The sequence below is a fragment of the Molossus molossus genome, unplaced genomic scaffold, assembly GCF_014108415.1.
Source record: "Molossus molossus isolate mMolMol1 unplaced genomic scaffold, mMolMol1.p scaffold_m16_p_11, whole genome shotgun sequence".
Taxonomy (NCBI): Eukaryota; Metazoa; Chordata; class Mammalia; order Chiroptera; family Molossidae; genus Molossus; species Molossus molossus.
Genome location: NW_023425346.1, coordinates 48,208,923 through 48,233,294, shown reverse-complemented (window position 1 = coordinate 48,233,294; position 24,372 = coordinate 48,208,923). Strand labels below are relative to the sequence as shown.

The window sequence follows — 24,372 nt, the reverse complement described above, 5'->3', positions numbered from 1 at the left end:
TAATTTGATTTTATTTCAGCAGAAATTATAGAGAAAGTGTAAGAACTGGGATGAATATCAGCAGTTTGGAATCACACCGATGCTGTTATCTGGACGGCAAAGACCAGACGGATCTGCCTAAGTGCCATTTGACAGCAAAACTTAGCCTATTGTTTCCTCTCTTTGCTCTATTGAGAATAAAAGTCAGTTCAAACCAATTATGGAAAAGGTTCTGTAGTGTCATACAATGAATATGCCATTGGGGTAAATATGAGATTTTTGAACATTACATTTACAAGTTCAACAAAAGGTTATCAAAATCCCAAAAGTCTTATTTCAGGATCGTGCCATGTCTCAGAGCCTGAGCGTGGATGGGTACTGGCCAGTGTGTCTTACTCGGTGTCACTGTAGCACCTGTTCCTTTTGATTTGCTCTTCCACCGTGAGCTGTTCAGACGGGACCCCCACTTTGGGAAACGCAGGCGCAGCTGCACATCCGCTTCTCAGAGCATGGACCTCTGTGTTTCCATTCATGTGGGCTGTGTCCCTTGTTTCGCCATGCTGCCAGTGTTCGATGTCCTCCTCAAGTTCTCTCAAGTACAAACAAGGCGTATTTTTCGTTTGATCTACAGAATCTATTACATCATGCTCAAAAATGTTCTCATGCTTCTTGGAAAAGGCAGCGATTTTCACCGTGTTAGAAAAGAAGAAGTGTAGACTTTTGTTATTTGAATGGTTTCCTTTGACGCTGGAAATGTTTGTATCAGAAGAGGCTATTGAGCTTTTCGCCTTCACTATTAACCTACCACCGAGGCCTGGCTTGGGGGCAGACTGTGCCGTGACTCCCTCTTTCTGTTTACTGAGGGCCATGGCCAGTACATTCCTCGAGTACATCTTTTCAGATTCAAATATACCAAGTAACTCTGAGATTCTAGATGCATTTTCTAAGTTTGCAATTCGATGTTCACTTGCAGTGCAGTTTGCACCATTTGACAGTGGTAATAGATTAGAAAATTCTAAAGCAGCTGTCTTCTGCCAGCAATTACTCAGAGGCGAGACTGCTACATAATTGTTATTATTATTCTTATTCAAATTCTCTTTGTGATTTTGTGGCACCACCTCATCATCCGTGTTAGTAACCTGTAAAAATTCTGCACCATCAGGTTCATTAGTTTTTTCATTTTTCTCCCTCTCAGCACTCTGCACAGCCGCATCATTGTTGGCATGCAGATTCATCCCACTTTTCCTCTTGCTCCTTGTCTCTTCAGCCTCATGCGGCTCATCGTGCACATTCTTATTGCCTTCCTTCCCATCTTTTCTTGCTTCGTACATTTCCTTGTCTTTGATCCCTGTAACACCCTCTTTCTGACACATATGGATGGACTGCAGATAGGGCTGCAGGAAAGAAATGTTCTCTTGCTCGTGTCCTTTATTTTCCCGAGTTTTAATGTGCTCCATCAGTGATTCGCCTGTGTAGTCAGCAGACGTAGGGGTGGCCATCTCGGGAGGCCATTTAGGTCTACTCATTTGGAGTTCTTCCTCAAGGGGGAAGGTTTTCTTAGGCATCTCCCTAGAAGGGGGCCAGATGATTTTTAATTTACCCCTTTCCCGGTATTGTCTCAAGTCATCCCTTTGTCTTTCACTGTCATCAGCCCCTAAATGTTTATTAAGATCTCCAAGTATGGGGGTGTTTTCTGCACTGTTTTTACAAATATTTGGTTCTTCGTTAGGAATAAAGTCCATTGAGCTGCTTTTATTTTTGCAATTCCATCGATCTTTATGCTGTTTGTGTCCAAAACCTTCATCATAATTTCCTTTAGATTTGAAAAGTTGTTTAAAGTGAGGTTTACAATATATTTGTCCATGAAGCGATGCATAATTTCCCAAACTGCCAAAAAGAACAAAAGAGAAACATTTAGCATTCCATATATACCCTGCGCATTCATAGGGAATTCGGAAATTAATTATTTCAAGAATGAGTCAGAGATTCAGTACAATGAACTTACTAGCAATAGAAATGTGCTTATTAATTGAGCATTCCTGTTAGATAATAGTTACCACTAGTACCCGACATGATGCATGTCTTACAGTATTTAAAATGTCATACTATATGTCAGGGGTTGATATAATAGATATCATAGTATAATGCATAGGTAGTTATAAATGGTCTGAAGTGATAAGGCTATCTTTACTAACTCAGTGATTTTTTTGACGGGTTGCAATTTTCAATAAATCCTAAATAACACATGCACAAATATCAACTATTTGAACATTCTTGGAAAACTTGCCTATGTATGCCATTGTTTTTCTGGCCTTTTTGGGGAGATCAACAAATAGAGTGCCTGTTAAAATCAAATTTAGATTTCTTATCCTTTGAGACAACATGGAGGGACCTGGAGAGCATTATGCTAAGCAAAATAAGCCAATTAGAGAAAGACAAATACCACATGATCTCACTTATTGTGGAATATAATGAACAAAATAAGCCGATGAACAAAACAGACCCAGAGACATAGAAAGGAGTATGGTTCAGAGTGATAAACCTCAGAGGAGGGGGTGGGGGAAGAAGAATGAGATAAACCAGAGAACTCATATGCCCGTATGCATAACCAACAGACACAGACAACAATGCTGCAGGGGCAGGGGGTGGGAGGTGGGGTCAGGAGGAGGGTTTCTAGTGGGGAAAAAGGAGAAACATCTGCAATAAAAACAAGTTAATAAAAATTGCAAAAAAATTTTTAAAAATCAAATTTAGTCCAAGGCAGCACCATTATTTTGGGATACTTCTGAATCTCCACATACAAACAGATAGCAAAAATTAAAATCCATGGATAAAATTTAGAACAAAACTAAGTGACAAGATATCCTCACCAACCCCAAATTATAAGCACTTCAGAACAAAACAACTTCAACTACAAGACGAGCATGATAGTCCCATCTGTATGAGCAACAGCAGAGGGACCTAAAACTATGAAACCACAAAATAGCCGGGCAGTACTTCCTGGAAGCATCACACGCCAACTGGAGCACAGCGGCTGAAGCTGGGAGAGGCACTGTCTCTCGAGGAGCAGGGAGCCCAGGGTCCCTGCTCGGGAGGACTGGAGAGGCGGCAGATCAGACTCTAAGAACTGACACACTGAGGTGCCCTTTCAGAACAAGACCCCACTCAGGGAAAAAAGATATCGGAGTAGAATAAAAATTGAGTGGATAATGATGACAGAATTTAAAAAGAAGGTCCTGACTAACGTGGGGCAGAGGAACCAGGCAGGCGATCCCAGAAGTCAAGCATCACAGAATATGAAGACCAGAAGAGGTAGCTTCGTGAAGTTGGAAACAACCATCCTGAATTTGCCTCCTTCGAAGATCTAGGAAATCTAACTCCACATACAAATGAGCAACAGAAAAGAATCAAAGCCAAATATTACACAACGTTATAAAAAGTAAAAGAGTAGGAACATAAAAATATCCTTGCTAGAAAAACATGTTCTCAAAGCATGAAAATTTTAATCTACTATTTCAAAATGAGCCAGAGGACATTGAGAAGATGATAAAAGACCTGAAAGAACACAGTGACTTGTAATTAGGAAAAGTCATTAATGAGATATCAGGAATCAGAAAAAATAGAAATAAAAGAGAAAAAAGTGTCAGAAATAAAAACTAAAGAACTATAAGAACAAATAAACATAGTAGAAAGTGTTTGAAGAAGAGAAATAGGAGAATAAAGCTAAAAAATTAAAATCAGGAGTGAAAAAATAGATAAGGAGGTGAGAGAGACAAATGTAGACAGACACAAAGTATTCATGTATAGATAACAGCAGTTCTGGAAGAAGAAACAAGGCAATAAACAGGTTAGATACAAAAAGGCTATAATTTAAGGAAACTTTCCAGATATGAAAAGGTATGAAACTACAAACTGAAAATGCACACTGGGTAATAGACACTACTAACCCAGAGTGACCAATGCCAGGAACTATTCTAGTAAAAATGACTGGACTTTTAAATAAAAAGGAAAGAAATTTTTTGTGTATCTAAAAAAAAAAAAGAGCATATGACTTATAAAGAAAAGAAATTAGAGTTTTATGAGATATTTCCAATATGTTATGCCAGAAGAAAAGAGAATAATGCATTTAAGATACTCAATGAAACAAAGTGTAAACCAAGAATTTTACTTTCAGCAAAACTGACTTTCACTTGTAAAGATCACAGACAATTTGTTATTAGGATATAAAAACTTATAAATAAGTCACAGGTATGTAATGTACCGCATAGGGAATACAGTCAATATCGCAATAACTGTATGGTGATAGATGGTCACTAGACTTCAGGTGGTCACTTTGTAAGGTATGTAAGTGTGAAATCACTGTGTTGTACATCTGAAATGAATATAATATTGTATGTCCACTATACTTTAATTAAAAAGGGCCTTACATTCCAGATATAAAAAATAACTTAAGATTTCCTTTTCTGAGGAATCTACAAAAAATAATCTTGAACAACCAGAATGGCTACAGAAACATCAACATGAGGACTGACAATAGATTTAATATATTGTTACCTATAAACTAAGAAGAAGGAAGGGCAAAGAGGGAAATAATATGATATATAATGGCTGTGATATGACACTGAAGATATAGTACAACAGTTTTCTAAAACGAGATGTGAGTGACCGGGGAACAAATCCATTTTTTAATGTTTCAATAATTAAATTAGTGGTGCTGATAGTTTTTTGATTTCAAAACTATTGTCCAAATGGATATGGGATATTCTAATTCTGTTATGTCCTTTGTCTTTGAGAACCAGAAGTCATGAAGTGGAAGAAAAAGATATAGATGTCATAGAGAAGCAACTAAGCAAAAGCAATGCAGTTTTGAATTCAATTTAGAAATATCACTACAAAATCATAATACATTTTGTTATGGTATTTAGTAGCTCAGCAATTTTCAACTTTTTTCATCTCATGAGACACATAAACTAATTACTAAAATTTTGCAGCACACCAGAAAATATATTTTTTTGCTGATCTGATAAAAAAATAGGTATAATTTTGATTGATTTACAGAAAAAGTAATAATAGTAATTACCTATCCTTTTTGCTCCCAAATTACTTTTTAAAAAATGAGGTGCCTGTCCTTGTATATAAGGATTTCTGGTACCAATAATTGCTCAATCAGACACAAACTTATTATGTGATGTGACCAATAAGATACAACTCTATTAGATAACCCACATATATATGGTTCAAGAAGGGCATTCACTCACTGGACAGCTATTGCAGTGTTGGCTGGTGTCATTTTTTAAAATGTGACAATTGAAGGGAAAAGAGATCAGTGTCCTTGACTAAATAGTCAGGTATTGGCCCTGGCCGGTTTGGCTCAGCGGTTGGAGCATCGGCCTGCGGACTAGAGTCCCGGGTTTGGTTCCCGCTAGGGGCATGTACCAAAAAAAAAAGTCAGTTATTTTATGTTTTAAAAATTCTTGCAGCACACCAATCAGAAATCACTGTACTAGCTCTTAACATCAAAAATGTTTAGAAATAATGACCGACCCAGTAGAATAACCATCAAGATTATTGTCTTGATGCCATCTCTCACTAAAAATCCAAACAAACCAGGGCTTGGAGATGTGACTGATTCCAGTCCTGGGGCAGTAAATGTACAGGACGGAACTAGTCCTATCAGATAATAGGGAGACTAGCAAAGACTACTAGGGTTTGGTAAAAAAGACTGAGAAGACAACTGAAAGGGGCTTCCACTCCCCAGGGATAGAATAACTTGAGCATCAGCAATGATAATAATTGCATCTGATTGAAACCAATCAAGTATGTGTAAATATGAATTCATAATAGAATTAAAAACATTTTAAAACTGGTTACCTGTAGGGGATGATAAGGGGCCAGTTCATTTATATTGTTAAATCAATAATTGACAAACTGGCAAAACTGGGAAATAAAAGAAAAAAATTATACACTTATCCTGCCTTTCCTCCTCCCACTTGACACCATGTCAACCAATAATAAATGAGGGAAAGCATCTCCTGTAAAACTATTCTAATTAATGAAAAAGAAAGAACAAAAATAGAATATCAACATTTGACAAATACCAACGAATAGATATAGGTATTAAGCTTCAACTTCTGCTAGGATCACAAAATGAGACACAAGCAGACATATGTGCTTACTGTACTCTTGCCAATACTCCCTTGCTCTTTGGAAGGCACCAAGCCTTAGTCTGCAACAACCAAAATCTAGACTCGGGTGACAATTTGCCAGAAGTACAGAGGAGAAAGGAGTATGTGAACCTCACTGTGTATATGCAATTAGCAAATCTAGACTGTGGAAAACAACAGATCAAATGTCCTGGGTTCTACACAAATAAATTATAGGAATAAAATGAATGGAAAACCTATAACTTAAAAAAAAACTTAAAAGCCTTATGAAATTTTTTACAAAATGGAAAAAAGCTAAAGTATAATATCTAAGAAAACACATCTGGATGAAAACTATAAAAATGCAAGGAAGTAATTATTGAAAAGGGTACTATTTACTCACAGGACAGAGAGAGCAGGTTCTGTTTGGGTGGGGAACCCTGGACTTTCTGCAGTGACTGACAGTGTTATATTTCTTGACTGTAGTAGTGGCTACATGTTCACTTATAAAAAAATTTTTTAAGTTTTTTATTTTTTAGGGAGTAAGAGAGATGAGAGAGAGAGAGAGAGACAGAGAATTTGATTTGTTTTTCCACTTATGCATTCTTTGGTGGATTCTTGTATGTGCCCTGACTGTTACATCGAACCTACAACCTTGGCTTATCAGGACAATGCTCTAACCAACTGAGCTACCAGGCCAGGACTACTTTATAATGATTTATTGAGCCATATACTTGGTTTGATTTGTTTTTGTATGTGTAGTTCTTTGTACAATGATTTAAAAAAATATCAGTCATTGAATAAATATTTTTGAGTTCTTACTATATATCAGCCTTTACTAGATGTTGTCAAGACAAACATTAGCACATTTCCTACAGTGGGGACAATTACATTAGATTGTGTTAAGAATGGAGCAAGCACAGGGGATATTTAGGAGCACAGAGGAAGGACACTGTGGACACCTGCTTTATAGATGGGGGTCAGGGAAGGCTTTTTCAAAGACATGAAGTCTCAGTTGACATTTAAAAATGAGTGTGTGTTGTTAGCCTGGTGGAGAGCATTTGAAAACCCCCACAAAGAGTGGAAATAACATTTGGGACTAGATAGACATGAGAGAGAAAAATAATAATTTTGTGGAACTGAAAGAAATTCAGTCTTCCTGAAAAGTAACATGCAATGGTAGGAAGGGGTGTTGGGAGGGAGCAGGGGCATGATCCTAAATTGCCTTTTAATTCATATTAAGATGTTAATTTTTTTGATAGAGGAAATAATTCTATGTTTTAAACAGGGAAGTGACCCTCAGATTTGCATTTTAGAAAGATCATTCTCACTACATCATGGAGCATGGCACTGTGCAGGTTGGTGGTGGTGGTGATGCTGGTGAGAGATACTGGAGGCAGGGAGACCAAGTAGCTAGAAAGGCTGTTGCATTAGTACAGGTGAGAGATGGCACTTGCTTGAAAGATACCTGCTTCATGGGGATGGAGCAAAGTGTACAACTCAAGAGGTATTCATGGGACAGAAAGGATAGGACTTGGTCATTGCTTGGGTGCAGAAAATGAAGGAGAGAAAGGAGCCAGTCAGATGTAACTTAATGTTTCAGCCATTAAATTAATGTTAATGCTATTTACTGAGAGAGTAGCATACAGACCATAAAGTCAAGGAAACAATTTTGTAGAGAGAAGATAATGGGGCATATTAAATTTGTTAAACTTATGAAAAATCTAATTGGAGCTATATACCAGTCATTTAGATATAAGTGTCTGATACATGGAGGAGAGTGCTGGGCAGTGGTACAGCTTTCAGAGTTATTGGCACATGGATGATGATTAAAGTTATGAGCGTGAAAATGATAAGCAAGAAAGAATATAAACAATGAGAAGAATAAATGCCCATAACAGAATTCTAAGAAACTCTAACATCTGGGTAATGGACAAAGAAAGAATAACCTACACAGGAGACTGAGAAGGAACACCCAGGAGGTAAGGGGAAAACCATTATACTCTGGTGTCATGGAAACCAAGGGAAAAGAATGTTGCAACGAGGAGTGTTTGACATTGTCAATTAAAGTCAAGAAAGACGTAGTCTGAAACATGCTCATTGGATTTAACAAAACAATTACATCTCAGTACTTCAGACTGTAGCCACACCAAACACCACATTCATTTAAATGCATTTACTCAAAGAGATTTGGAAGATGAGTGCATTTATAACTGTGCTGGTAAGGTCTTCTGTTTCACCAGAGAATACGTATTTACCTGACTTCACATTGACATTATTCTAAATTAAATGTTTTTCCCTTAGAAGGAATAGCACAGTCATAGGTAAACTCCAACTCCCACCAACTGCTTTTGTATATGAAGCTTTACTGGAGAACAACTAGGCCCATTAGTTTATAGCCACACCTGTTCGTTTGGTTATCCACGGCTGCTTTTCCACTGCACTGGAAAGCTGAGTAACAACATAAACAGCATGGCCTGAAAGCTGAAAATATCTACTATCTGGCCCTTTACAGAAAGTTTGCTGATTCCTAATCTAGAGTCTAGACTTTAGACTAAAGTAGTAACTTGTAACACTTAATTTTTCTTTTTTTGGTGTGTGTGTGTGTGTGTGTGTGTGTGTGTTTGTTTTCTTTTCTAGGTTTATTGTTGTTGTTATTTTCTTTTTGGGGAGTTTTCTTATTTAATTATGTTTATTATTGAAATTATTACAAATGTCCCTCTGTTTTCTCCTATTGACCCCCTCTTCCCCGATCCCACCCCTCTCCTGCCTTCCTCACACTATTGTCTGTGTCCATTGGTTATGCATATATGTATATACAGTTTTTGGTTTATCTCTTCTCACAAGTGAGATCGTGTGGTACTTGTCTTTCTCTGACTCACTTATTTCACTTAGCATAATATTCTCCAGGTCCTTCCATATCATCTCAAAGGGTAAGTGTTCTCTTTCCCATAGCTGCATAGTACTCTATTGTGTAAATGTACCACAGCTTTTTTTATCCACTCATCTACTCATGGGCACTTGGGCTGTTTCCAGATCTTAGCTATTATAAATAGAGCTGCTATGAACATAGGGGTACATATATTCTTTCTGATTGGTGTTTCAGACTTCTTAGGGTATATTCCAAGAAGTGGGATCACTAGGTCAAATGGAAGTCACACTTTTAATTTTTTTAGGAAACATCATATTGTTTTCCATAGTGGCTGCACCAGTCTGCATTCCTACCAGCAGTGTACTAGAGTCCCCTTTTCTCCACACCCTCGCCAGTACTTGTTGTTTGATGATTTGTTGATGGCAGCCATTCTGGCAGGTGTGAAGTGATACCTCATAGTCATTTTAAGTCCAGCACCTATTTATGATAAGAACTCTCAGCAATGTGGGAGTAGAGGAATCATATCTTGACTTTATAAAGGCCATATATGAAAAACTTACAGCCACCATCATACTCAAAGGGCAAAAACTAAAAGCATTTCCCTTAAGAACAGGAACAAGATAGGGATGTCCACTTTTGCCACTCTTATTTAACATAGCACTGGAAGTCTTAGCCACAGCAATCAGACAGGAAGAAAAAATAAAAGGCATCCAAATTGGAAAGGAGGCAGTGAAACTGTCATTATTCGCAGATGACATGATATTGTACACAGAAAAACCTAAAGACTCCATCAAAAAACTACCAGATTTAATAAATGAATTTGGCAAAGTAGCAGGATACAAAATTAACATCCAGAAATTGATGGCATTCTTATACACCAATAATGAACACCCAGAAAGGGAAATTAAAAAAGCAATCCCATTTACCACTGCAACAAAAAAAATAAGATACCTAGGAATAAACCTAACCAAGGAAGTAAAAGACCTGTTCTCAGAAAACTACAGGACATTGGAAAAAGAAATAGAGGAAGATATACAAATGTGGAAGCATATAACATGTTCATAGATTGGAAGAATCAATCATTAAAAAGTCCACACTTTTTCTTATCTATGTGATCTCCATGGTCACACAAAAGAAATCCTTCTTGATTTGACTGGGAAAGCAAAATTTCCAAAGGGAAATGGTCACAGCTATCCTGAGCAAAGCATAACAGAACATGACTGCATCCCTTTTGTGGTTGTGTTAACTGATGGCAGCAAGATCTGAAAAAATCTACATCTTCCTAGACCCATGATGTTATAAGTACACTGCAGGCTGCTGAACATTTGTGCCACAGGCCACAGAACATTTACCTCAGTTTACTGTTGCAGTGGTGACATCGGAAGCAGGACTTATGAAAATTCTGCTTGTCTGCTGTTAGGCACTCCATTGGATAAACTATCTTTTGACAATGTATACATATTTCCTTGTCTTGGAGTAGCAGTTTCTAAAAATACAAATTTATAAAAGCTCATTTAGAGTTATCTTCAATAGCATTGCAAAAGCAAAACAAACAACAGCAGCATATTAACTGGCCATGCGGTTCAAGTAAAAAGCTCTAAGACTATTGTCCTGATATTGCCTCTCTGGATATAAGCCATTCTAACACTGGCCTGAGACTCTGGTACCATCAACCTAACTCTAGTGCCTCTACTATTTTATACATTGTACAAGTTGACTTTTATTATTTAAGGGAGCATGCATGAGCAAAACATGTTCGTTAACTTTAATACATTAAAAAGAATATATAGTAAACTCAGCCAGTGGGGAGCCCCTCGGAGCACTTACATTTCAGATAACTAAACTTTCCATGTATGTAAAGGTTTACCTCCAATTTGGCCCAAAGTTTATTTTTAAAGCATTCTGGAGAGATTTTTCTGAAATATGTGCATGTCTCTCTCTTTTTCTTTTAGCTGAGGACTGAGGACTTTGTATTTGTTTACATATTTTCTTGATGGCTTAGCGTTGACTCTGTGACAGTAATTCTTAACTTTAATCCAATAAGACTGCTGATTACTTCAACATGTTCCACGTCATTTGTATTCAAGCTAAATGGCTTTAGATTTCAGGGCTTTTTGGATTTGCAGGGCTGCCTTTTCTAGTCTCCTACCTCTCCCCTTGCTCTGAAGTATCTACAGTCGCGTGCTGCCGCTCTCCTATGAATGAGCGCTCCTACGAATAACAGCGGTTATATGATGAACTGGTGTTTGCATAGCAGTTCGAAACTGACACAGAATTTTCGCCTCAGTATTGTTTTGATCCTAACAACGATCCAATTAGAATAACTAAGCTTTCATATTAGTTATATATAAAAGCACATATGCTCAAGGTTTTTAATCCAAATAAATATATATACTTTATTGCTTTGAGACTCCATTTGGGCTACTGAGAGTTCTCTTCTGTTTATTTGGTTCTAGTTTCTATATTTAACATCAGTTTTTGTGTGTTTTTGTTGTTGTTGTTATTTTGTATTTTCTATATGTTTTTACCTATCTAAGAAATAGAATTTGAAATTAATTAGACAACTTTGCTTAATTATGCCAGAAGCAAGCACATTAAGAAATTAAATAAACTGATAAACTTGATAATATTTTGCACATATGATAGAGGCATAATTATTAGTTTCAGCAATTTTTATTTTTAAGCTTGCTATTTCAATCTGTCTAAAAGAATGGACTACACTAATGATGCACATTAATTATGTCAAATCCTTTTACTGTGAAGCTTCATTAATTGTAAAATGTAGGAAAATATAAATAAATGAGTTATTCTCTGATATTAAAAAAAAAGTACTAAGTTCTGCCCTGGCGGGGTGGCTCAGTTGGTTAGATCCTCGCCCCTGTACACCAAAACGCTGCAGGTTCAATTCCTGGTCAGGGTACATACCTAGGTTTCAGGTTTGATCCCCAGTCAGGACAGGTGGGGGAGGCAACCTATCAATGTTTCTCTCTCATTGATGTTTCTCTCTCATGCTCTCTCCCTTCCTCTCTCTCTAAAATAATTTTTAAAGAATATTCTAAGTTCTTATGTTTTAAATCTCCTTCCTTCCAAATAAAACCAAATTTTAAAAAATGTATTGTCCATGTCCATCTGGGAATGAGGTCAACTGAGCTATCATTTGGGATTTATGAAAGGTGAGAAAAAATATGTTACAGATAAAACAAAAACAAACAAAAAAACACCCAGTAGTATTAGACAAAGTTAACTCCTTTCAACTCAATAACAATAATTAAATATCTTTTTTTTTTTTTTTTTTTTTTTTATCATCCTCACCCGAGGACATTTTTCCATTTTTTGTTCAGGTAGAGTGGGAGGGAGAGAGAGGAACACAGAGAGAGAGAGAAACATCGACGTGAAGGGACACATCGAGTGGCTGCCACCCGCACGACCAACCAGGGCCGGGGACAAACTGCAACCGAGGTACGCGCCCTTAGCGGGAACCGAACCCGGGTCTCTCAGGACCGCAGGCCGACGCTCTAACCGCTGAGCCAAACCGGCCAGGGCAATAATTAAATATCTTAAAGGTCGAATTCTATACCTACACTTTTGTCAGAGATACCAATCAGTAAAAATCTTTAAAGCATATATAAGTGCAAATTTCTTCTTGGATTATTACCAGGCTGTGAGGAACTCAAACGTAAACACCACTTAAGTCTGGCAGTTAAAAATACTTCAATAGTAGGTCAGGGGATATTATCTAATACTGTCTTAAATAAGTGGATGAAATAATAACTTTTAATAAGGAATATTAAAAATGTCATATGGGTATAAATTATTAATCACTATATAGTTACATATAATCATTAATATTATCACAATAACGGTTATATCTGTTGCTTTATCCAAATCCTTATTTACCTTGACACAGGTCTCAATAATTTATATTCATGATAGTATTTGTTATTCTCACACAGGACAGACAAATCCTATCTGACGCTTTTGTAAGAGAAAGTGGTTAAAGCAAGCATTGCAAAGAGAAGGACATTGCAACCAGGGAAAGCTGTTAGTGTTCGGTTACATTGTGTGGTTACTGCCACGCACTCTTTTAGCCGGAAATCATCTTAGCTGTGGAACGCATGCCTTCAAATGGGTTAATCTTACTGCACGTTTTGCGAGCTCATTTACCACTTATGAAGGCAGATTCCTCTTGGAAGGTTCTTCTCATCTCAGCTGCAGCAGCATCTGAGGTGGCACATCCCACACGTTTAAAAACTCTTTCACTCTCCTGCCATGTCTTTTGAAAATTCCTCCTGAGCTCTGCAGGTGAATCAGAAATATCTAAAATATGGCCAGCGATGACATCTTCATAGGTCGGTGGGGCATGCTTGAAGTCAAAGCCAGATTTGCCAACTTCTGAGTTAGGCGATGGAGACACTGTCGTCTTCGACCCGACAACTTGACTCTCAAATGTATCCACCCTTGAGAAGTGTTCACGTGGGGACCTTGTTTCAGAGAGCACCGTGGGCTGCTGCGCAGGAACGTCCTCTTGCCGCTCTCCAGGCCGATTGCAAGAAAAGCCTGTAAAACTAGTGTTTTCTAAAGATGTTAATCCGAATTCCTCCTTACAAAAGGCATGGCTTTCTTGTGTGATATTACGGTTTGCTTCTCCATTGACATAAACTCTTGTATCTGACTTTGCTTCAAAAACTGGGCCATCCTCAAATTCCTTGAACCATCTGTTTATTTCATTTTCACGGTCATTCACAAAATTTTCAGCCATTTGAACAGCCCGGTTGGCTGCTTCGTATCTCTGCGTGTGCTCCGACAGGCCAGGCCCTTCCACTCTGCGGATGATTTCAACTGAGTCAAAACTCTCAGTATTCGGCACGATGCTCTTGGTGGAATTTAGCCCATCTTTGTGAACGTAAGTTGCCCTTTTCTCTACTTTCCTGACTTCCTCTTGAGCTTCCATGGATTCTCTGAAGGAACCACTATCCACATGATTTACACTTATAGGTATGGTTATTGTAGGAGAGTCCCTACCACGAGTTTCTATCTTAATTTGACGCCGAAGGCTCGCAGGAGAAGTGATGATCTCAGACCGCTTCTCTGCCACTGGAGCCGGGGTTGCTGCCGGGCACAGGACGGCCCCTCTGGATAACTTTGCAGTGGTGTCTTTGAGTTTGACAAGTTGTTCAGAGCGACTCCTGGGTGGAGAAGGGGACGTGTTTGCTCTGCGAATTCTAGATGTTTGTGACACAGGCGTTCTTGGCGATAGTTCAGCAAAATTGTCCGTTTTAGGGGACTGAGAACGTTCATCCTTAGTAGAGGTTTCTGTTCGCCGGGCAGTAGACTCGATGGTTATAAAAGTTGGTGACGGTGCGCGTGTTTTTAAAGAGGGGGGAGAAATCTTGCTATCCTCCAATTTAATTTCCTGGTGGGTTTTCACATGATTATGAGTAGCTGCTGCATGATGGGTTTCTACCTGGTGGTGCTGTGTTTTTTCTGTAACGGTCTTTTCTTCCTGTTCAGTGTTTTGACTATAGCTGACATTAACATTAGACACTTTAGATGATGTTTCATTAAGACTAGTAGGTTTATTTCTCTGCTTTCCTGCATTAGAGGATATCATGGCTGTTTGAATTATATTTTCACAAGACGCAAGCATAGCCTCTGCTTGAGTTTTAATATACGTTATTTCTTCTTTTATTTTTTCTATGTTATTCTCCACAGCAATGGAAACTCCATACTTTCTTTTTTCTTCACTTAGTAGCCATACTGGAATAATATTTAAGAGTGTCTGAAATGTTTTAAGGCCATTTGTATCTGCCTCTGCTTCAAACTGTTTTACCCTAGACAAAATCTGTTGTAGTTCTTCACGTTTTCTCAAGAATTCCAATATATTTACAGCACATTTTCCATTGTCCTTCTGGGATTCTTTCACAGAGGAAAATAAAGATTGGTTTTGTGTAATCTCTTGCTTTGCATCTTGAGTATTAGAAAAGACTTGTTTCTGTTGTATGCCCTTGACTCCGAGCCATTTTTCTTCCTGAAGATTACTGTATGGCTGGGGCAATTTTTTATGTTCAACTTGACTTTCAGGAGTCTGTATTTGTGTTTGCTGAAAATTCTCAGTCTGTGACTCAAAATGTGCACCAGTAACCTTTTGCTTGACTACTTTCTGTGCTGATTTATTCAAATGGTCTTGTTTTCTTTCAAGCATTAGTCTCTCTTCTTTTGGACTAATTGTCGGTGGGCCCTGAATTATTCCTTCACTTTCTATAAGTTTTCCACTCTCAGACTCTCTAAATTCTCTTTGCTTCTCATGAACTACAGTGAGCTTACTCTCATGGCTTTTCCCTGAGAGCTCCGTAGGCAATTTTATGGTTACTCTTTTCTCCTTCTTAGGTAACTGATGATGTTTTTCAGCCACAGATTGCTTATCACTATATTCAGTGCTTGCTTCAGTTTTCTTGGTTTCCTGGTGCTGTTGTTTGGTAATGGTTTGAACCTCAAGTTCAGATTGCTTTTTATGGCTGTCATGGCTGTGGTCTGCCCCATTGGATTTATGATCTAGAGCTGGAAGCTTGATGGTTTGAACTTTGAAACTTGGGGAGGCTGGTTTGCTTTGGGGCAAGTGCAACTGCTCCAGATACTTCTGTTGTGTTTGCTGTGTGCTATAGTTTTGGTAACTCTGTGTAATGTCACAAGCTGTTTTAGATTGTATCATGTCCCTTGACCTCTGTAAAATCTCCTTTTTCATGATATCTTTGTCTTCTGAGGCTTCAAGAACATGTTGGAGCTTCTTGGTGGCAACTGTTGCTGCTGGTGTTGTGGAAAGTGTATCAGTACACACTTCTCGTGCTTGGGAATGACTCTGTGAGTCTGGGCTGGGTTGGGTCACAGTGACCCCTGAGTCCATTCCAGGTAGGAGAACTTCCTCATTTGTTTTTTGTAACCCCACTTGCTTTTCCAACTCTGATGGGTTCTGACTTGGGCGTTCTGTTTTGACTATGTTGTAGCAAAAACTCTCATGTTTCTGTTTTTCAAGCTCTTCTCTTTGTTTTCTGTATTTTTCTTCAGCGATCATTAAAGGTGTCTTAAATTTTCTCATATAAGGTTTTGGATTCTGTTGTCCTGATCCCGCAGGAAATGAATGAGATTTTATGAGAGGTGTTTTTCCTTGTTTTTCCTTGGATGGTAAAGTTTCTGGAACTGTCTGTGAGAGAGACCTTGTAGAGGTCATAGACAACTGTTTTCTTTCAGGAAGACTTTTGCTAGATATGTCCTGCTTTGTCTCTGTGTGTTCACTGCTGGTCAATGTTATTGCTCGTTTCTGATCATTTGAGAGAGTGATTTTACTTTCCATATCTGTCAGGGAATTTTTCAGTTCAACTCTTGTGGAACCGTGAAACAGTTTGTCTTCTAAGTGCTTGGGAAGTTTGGGTTTTGGTAATGTGGGAGGTGGCCGACGTGCCCCTGATTTTCCTGTTACGATTTTAGCCTGAGAATGAGTTTGCTGAGAGCTTGAGGCTTCTTCCTGGGAATATTGTACGAAGGTTTCATTGTGCTTTTCTTGACTAGAGGAGGAGAGGAGATGTGCTGGGTTTAGAGATGAAGCTGGAGGCGAGGAAGGTGGTACAAACATCGGCAGACCTTCTCTTTCAGGTCTCTCGTCTTCTGGTGGTGGAGGAAGAGGGAGGCCTGGGAAATTTTCAAAGTCAGCCTTTATCTTCTCTGTGGACAGTGAGGGAGAAAAACCATTTTTTTCAGGTAACATCATTAAAGGAGGTGGAGGAGGAAGAGGAAATTCTATTTCAGATGACGCATTGGAAGGCGGAGGAGGAGGTGGAGATGGAGGTGGAAGAGGGCACTCACTTTCTTTTACATTATTTTCAGGGTTCAAGTTGATCGTATTAAAGGACATTTCCATTGCCTTTTTTAAGTCTGTGGAAGTATTTGTCTTCATTAGAAAGTCCTGGCTGTTCAGATAAACATCAGTCTTCTGCTTTTTGTCACTTGCCTTAAATTTATTGCAGCTTTTTGGAGAGACTTTTACTTCTGTTACATTTGATATGTCTTGATCTACAGGCAAAGTCTGCCACATTGGTTGAGGGTTCACATTCTTTTTCTTTATATCTTTATTACAATATTGCATATCTTGCTTTAATAAAACTTGCTTCTGAAAGTCTCCTGAAACTTCACAAGTTTCTCCAACTGTCTTGCTGACTGGACCCTGGGTTGGACTGGGGTTAGAGCTTCGTGTATCTATTGACATTTTAGTGCTTTTAGTATTTTTAAAGCTTGTAACAGGGAAAGACTCGATCTTCTGGTGGTCATTCCTCAGTTTGCAAGTTTGAGTCTGTTGCTTTCCAACTGCTTTATCAATAGATCGGGTGGAGTTCAAGACAGCATCCTTCCTCTGTTCTCTCACTGCCTCTGATTCCTTCGTTTTTAGATTTTCCTTAACTAACACAGTTGAAGTCAATTGTCTGCTCATATGTTCATCTCTAAGATGCTGCTCTGTTGTGTCCATCCAGACACCTGTTGTATCCCCTGATTCCAATACATTTTTAATAGCTTTGTGGTCTGAATTAGAAAGTCTTCTAAGGCTTTTCTCAAGAGCATCATTGTTTTGTTCACGATCTACGACAATCTTTACAGTGCCCTTAGGGGCTTTTGGAAGATTAATCTCAGTTCTTTCTTCTATTAAATTCCCCTGACAAGATCTGCCTGTAATTTGGTTGACAGTGTCTGGAGTTCCCCCTTGCCACCTGGCTACTGGCTCAAATGGCCCTGGTCTTGGATGAAGAACATGTTTTCTGTCTGTCTGGACAGCCATCTGATGAGTCTCTGTTTTCTGCTCTTGCGAGGATCCTACCATCGCAGCGTGCACATCTTCTTTGATTATACCTTTTTTTTCTACCTCTTTGAAAGCTCCTTGTGCTTCTTTCAGATTCCTTAATGAAGCTTCAAGGTCATCTAGGAGAAGCTCCTTTTTCAAGATTTCCGTCCTCGTTTTTGCATTCTTTTCAAGGCATTCAATAGCTTTCTCAAAATCACTAGGGGTGGCATTGGGCTGTTTAGATTCTTTCCAAGAGTGGCTCGATTCCTGCAGGGACTGGAGTGTGGCCAGCATGTCACCTTTTATAATTTCTTCTGTTTTAGCCACTGTTTTCTGATTGATGGCCTGGCTGAGGGAATTTAGGGTTGATTTCAAATCACCTTTTATAATTTCTTCTTTGGATGTCTTACAAGATGCGTTCTGAGGCTCTGTCATGAAAACCTTGACGGTATTATGCACGTCTCCTGGAATGATATCGGTTTCACTGACAGTACGTTCAACCTGAGACTGTCTTTGATTCAGCAACAGTTTTGTGCCCGCGACATCACCACCAATAATTTCTTCCTCTGTTTCTTGTGTCCTAGCTGTTAGTGTTTCATCTGACTCCATCTGGAGTTGTTTGAGATAATCCAAAGCTCCGGTTTCTATGCATGTTGTGAAAAATTGAACGTTTCCCCTCTCAGAGGCATCGATTTTAGCCCTTTCAGATATTTGATTGGTTGATATGGAAGACAGCAAATTATGAATGGTACGTTTTACATCACCCCCGATTACTTCTTCACGCTCAATTGTATCACCAGCGTTTTCATGAAGAAGGCAATAGATGGTCATGTTAATATCTCCTCTTTCATCCTCCTGAATTAAAATGCCTTTCTTTACAGATCTTTCCTCGGAGAACAGGTTTTTTATTGCTTGTTTTACATCGCCACTCACTATCTCTTCTTTTCCAGCATTACATTCTGTTGATCTGTTTAATAATTGAGTTTTGGTCAAATTAACATTTCCCTTCTCTTCTTCACTAACCATAATCTCTCTTTTTGTACAGTCTCTTTTGGAAAGTAGGTTCACTATTATATTTCTGAGATCAACTCTAATAATTTCTTCTTTCTGTATTTCAGGAGATGTTTGATTCATTAGCTTATATTTTGCCATTCGAACATCCCCAACCTCGTCAGCTTCAATGATGATTCCAGGAGCCTCTATAACTTTATGAGAGTAGAGTTCTTCTAAGGTTTCTTTAATACTCTTGCCAATAATTTCCACCTTTTCTACTCCATTTTGATTAAATTCATGAAGGGGTGTAGTTTCAAACAACCATGTAGTTGTCTTGACATCAGAAGGAGGGATTTCTTCCTTGGAGATTTTTGTGATGCTCTCATCTGTTTCTTTAATAGAATCCAATGTTTGATTTTCAAAAAGCCACACTGCCTGCTTAACATCACCTTTCTGCACATCTTGCTGGGTTACTGTTTTGATATTTTCATAGTCTGACCCTTCTCCTCTTAGCTCATCTATGGTGTGGGTTTCAAATAGCCAAGTAGATGTTTTAACATTGCCCTTTTGTATTTCATTGACACTGACTGTTCTTATATAAGCATTCTTATTAACATTTTCAGACTCAAAAAATTGTTTACTTGTCTTTACATCCCCACCTTGAATATGGTCTACAGTGGGCACAATATCATGTGATTCTTCGGAAATCTGATCCAGTGGCTGCGTTTCAAATCTGTATCTGACCGAGCTGACCTCTCCCTTCTGAATATCTTCTTGTGTGACAGATTTAATAACATACACAGTTTCTGATTCATTAATTGAGTCTAACGGTTTTGTTTCAAAAAGCCACCGGGTACCTCGTACATCTCCGTGGATTACCTCTTCCTTTTTAACTGTTGTCACTTCATGATAACACCCTTCTTGGTCTCGAATTGCATAGAGTGGCTGGGTTTCAAAGAGCATTCTGTAGCTTTTTACATCACCCTTTACTACTTCTTCAGTAACCGATTCTTTGGTGCTGATATAGTCAGATTCTTCTTTAATCTCATCTAAAGAAAAAGTCTCAAAGATAAAGCACCCTTTTCTTACATCCCCACCTTGTATGTCTGTCACTGTCTTAACTAATTCATCATTTCCTTGGCCTTCGTTTATCCTGTCAATGGGTTGGTTTTCGAAAAGCCACCTACAATTTAAAACATTTCCTTTCTGAATATCTTCAGTCTTTAGGCTTTTGATCTTTTCCAAAACTTCCTCTGAATTGGAATTTATAGAATCTAAGGGCTGATTTTCAAATTTATGCCGCATGCTGGAGACATCCCCGGCTTGAATATCCATGTGCACGGCCGTAATTTCCCTTCCTTCTTCTCCTTGTATGCTGTCCAAATTTTCTGTCTCAAAGAGAAAACATGCTGTATGAACATCTCCACCTTGGATCTCCTCCTGTTTCACAGTTTGCAACTTGACTGTTGTTTCAGAGTCATCTTTTATGGTATCAAGTGGCTGCGTCTCAAAGAGCCAAGTACAGGCTTTGACATCTCCCTTAAGAATTTCTTCACTGCCAGTCATTAATGAAACTTTTTCATAAAGAGATTCCATTGGCTGGGTTTCAAAAAGCCATTTACAGGTTTTGACATCCCCTTTAACAATATCTGTAGTTTGCTCGTTTTTACTTTCTAACTCTTCCATATTACTAAAATATTTAATTGAATCAAGAGGTTGGGTTTCAAACAGCCATTTGGCAGATTTCACATTTCCAGTTTGTATTTCTTGAGCAGATATTCCTCTAATTATCTGATATTTATGAATGCTTTCATCAAACTGGTCAATTGGCCTTGTTTCAAAAAGCCACCTACAGCTTCTTACATCACCTCTTAGGATTTCTTCTTGCTGGACTGTTTTTACCTGATGATATTTTCCAAGGTGATCCTGAATGGCATATAGTGGTGTTGTTTCAAAGAGTGATTTATTTAACTCAACAGCACCTCTTGTGACTCCTTCCACCTCTATTTTATGTGATGCATCAAATTTAAGTAAATTGTTTGATTCAAAGATATGTGTGTAATTCCTTACATCTCCTCTGTCAACTTCTTCGAGTTTCACTGTTCGTATGTATTCTTTTTTGTCTTCTCTAATCTCTTCCAGAGGTTGGGTTTCAAAAATCCATTTTTGGCGCCTAACATCCCCCTTTTCTTCTTCAGAGGCAGTGATTTTTTTAAGTTTTCCTACATCAGGACTATCTTTTAAAGCCTCTATTGGAAGTGTTTCAAATAGATGCTTAGTTGTTTGTACATCACCCCCTATTTTCTCTTCAGATCTTTGAGAATTTGCATCAGAAACTTCATTTAAAATGTCTAATGGCTGTGTTTCAAACATCCAGCACTTTCTGGAGACATCTGTACCTATTATTGTTTCCTTTTCAATGATGACCTCTTCTGAATCTTCTTTGATTTTCTCCAAAGGTTGAGTTTCAAATAACCACTTTGCCTTACTTACTCCACCTTTGACATGTTCTTCCATGGATATTCCTCTGACAACTTTAATTTCTGTGATATCCTTGTGAATTGTATCCAAGAGCTGTGTTTCAAACAACCAACGTGCTGTCCTCACATCGCCCTTTTCAATATCTTCTCTGTGAACAGTTTTAATTTCCAGCATTTGACCTAAACCATCTCTAATAACATATAATGGTTGAGTTTCAAAACATTTTATACTTCTCTTAACATTTCCCTTAATTTCTTTGAGCTCAGACCTGAGTTGTAGTAGGTGAATCTCATCCACTGAATGAAGCTGCCCAAGTTGATCCAGATGTTGAGTTTCAAACATGTATCTCACAGTCTTGACATCTCCTCCAGTTATGTCTGTTATGGCAGTTACCACTGATTCTTCTTGACTTTGATGCATTTTATTCATTGAGTCTAATGGCTGTGTTTCAAACATCCACCGAGCTGTGCAGACATCTCCTCTGGCTAGCTCAGGAATTTTTTCAGCATTTTCTTCAATTTTAGAAGAATGATCCCCCAGTGTATCTATGGGTTGGGTTTCAAACATCCACGTGGTATATTTTACATCACCACCAGCAATGATTTCTTGATCAGCAATGCCCTTAGAGATGTTATCTTCATCTGGAGAACCATTGTTGATGGAGTCTAAAGGCTGATTCTCAAAGATCCATCTTATAGACTGCACCTCTCCCTTCAGAATCTCATCCCACTCCACGTATTCTCTTTCTGAACTAAGAGCTTTTTGGGAACTGTCATTCGTATTTTCAAAAACGTACCGGGCTTGTTGCACATCTGCTGAAACTGAACTCCCTGTGTTCACTTGGCTAGAGACAATCTCAGAAACCTCACTGATATAATCTTTTTCTAAGTTTTTTCTTAATTCAGGATGGATGTGTTTATATAAACGGTTTAATTCATACAAATTTCTTTGCTTGGAATATAGTTCTTTGGGGACTGGTGGTATTCTAGGAGGGCTGGGCAATTCAGGGGACTGGGAAAGTGCTGTCACATCTAATGGAGTTTGAAGTATATCAGGTGGGGGAGGAGGAAATTCTTCTGTCTTTCCCAAAGGACTAGCATGAACTTGTGCCAGAGATGAGGAAGTGGCACTGTGGTCACTATATCTTGTGGTTGATGTTTTTTTCCTCTGGCTGGTTGAAGAGCAAGAAGTGGAAGAGGTACCCATAATTGAGGGTGGCTTTAAAATCTCTTCATATTCACTTTCAATCTTTAAGGGAGAGAAAATCAAATCTTATAAAAATGAGTAGAGTGGTGGAGACTTCCTGTCCATCTGCTATGACATCTCCATTAGGTATAACATGTGACAAACTCCACTTAGAAACCTACTTAGGAGCCATATTTAGTGATTGTTACTACCTTTCCTATAATCCACTTGCACATTTAGAGTTATAATCCCCATTCAATATACCAATGACTCAATATTTTAACATATACATGACATCTTGGTTATTTTTCCTCCTTAATGTGCTATGCAGAGTAATTTAGAAGGAAACAATAAAAGTCTTAAAGTATTCTTGATGGTTGTTTTGTTTTGTTTGGGTATCTGACATTTAAACCTGACTTTACTATTTTATCTAATGTTAGTTATTAAAGTTTAGAGCATACATGATTTCCCCCCACCCTCCATTTTTTCTAGCGAGAAAATTTCTAACTCTACTGCTTTTCTCATGTAGAATAATATTCTTCTATGGAACAGAATAAATACTGGTTCAGAATATTATTTTATTGTTGAGAACCATCTCAAACATTAAATAATTTGAAAATGTTATGCATTTACATCTGATTTTACACTTAATATGTTTCTGTGTAGAAAAATTATCTTACCTTTATCTGCTTGGCTGGGGTTACTTCTTTGTCAGAACAAAGGACTTTTTCCTGGGCAGACTTTTCAAATTGCTCTTTTAGAAACTTAGTTGAAAGTTTCGGAGTTTCTTCATCCTCAGGTGTATCTATGACTACAAACAGAAAAGAACATCAAGGATATCATGTAACTAATAAACATGATGTTTGAGAAGAAATTATAATGCCATGGGAAACTTCTTCCAATATAAGTTAAGTAAAAAGATTCAATGTATACATACAGCACTGTTTTATTATGCAAGTTAGTATATGTCAGGAAATACACAAAGAGAAATAGTGATGGTTATCTCTAGGTAGGAAGTCATAAGTGGTGAAACTGTTGTTTATTTTAATTGTATATGTTTTCCAAATTTCCTATAACCATGTTTTACTGGTATGCTAGGGAAAAAATAATAAAAGTTATAAAATAAGAAAAGAACAATAGTAGAACACAAAAGGAAGACCGACTTCCTTAAGTAAAAACAAAATATAACCAATTACAGACATAGTCACGAAACATTTCAGTCACAATTGGCTTATATCTTCCCTTTTAGCTCTTCAGGTCAGGTAAACTGCTCCTTCCCCGTGTATAGGCAAGACACGTACACATTTTATGCAAATATGCACAGATTTGCTGATAGTCCGATCTCACATATGTGGGTTAGAGAAGTGGACCTAAACATGCTTAAATCTGTTATTAAAAGTAATACAATCTAATTTAACATTTCTGTTCACAGGGAGCTTGATAAACAATCAAGTTTTACTGTAGTTCCCTGGGCAAAAAGCAATTCAGAGGTGGTTGGCTTATCACCTAGCTTTTAGGGTGAATACATCAAAGGGTTGATGGGCAATGAGCTATTTTATTATTATTTTTTATCCTCACCCGAGGATATTTTTCCATTTTTTTGTACAGATAGAGTGGAAGGAAGAGAGAGGAATGGAGAGAGAGACAGAAACATCGACGTGAAGGGACACATCGAGTGGCTGCCACCCTCACGACCAACCAGGGCCGGGGACAAACTGCAACCGAAGTACATGCCCTTAGCAGGAACCGAACCCGGGTCTCTCCGGACCACAGGCCGACGCTCTAACCGCTGAGCCAAACCGGCCAGAGCCAATGAGCTATTTTAGAAGCTTATTGCATCTATCACCACAGGTAGAACCTAATTTTATACAGAAATACTGCCCTGTTCTTTTTGG

At 38.2% G+C, this 24,372-nt stretch overlaps 1 protein-coding gene across 2 annotated transcripts in view; it reads right to left on the bottom strand.

Moving 5' to 3' along the window:
- Window positions 1-24,372, bottom strand: part of XIRP2 (xin actin binding repeat containing 2) — a 111,765-nt gene continuing 87,393 nt past the window's right edge. The window contains exons 6-9 of one of the 2 annotated variants that reach the window (XM_036254111.1): window positions 23,158-23,288; window positions 13,159-22,540; window positions 10,347-10,480; window positions 1,815-1,866 (exon numbers count right to left, since the gene is read on the bottom strand). In XM_036254111.1, coding sequence (XP_036110004.1) covers window positions 10,386-10,480; window positions 13,159-22,540; window positions 23,158-23,288 — 9,608 coding nt within the window. In that variant the 3' untranslated portion in view covers window positions 1,815-1,866; window positions 10,347-10,385. Of the gene's footprint in view, window positions 1,867-10,346; window positions 10,481-13,158; window positions 22,541-23,157; window positions 23,289-24,372 lie in introns of both variants that reach the window. The other variant, XM_036254112.1, reaches the window with a different exon arrangement.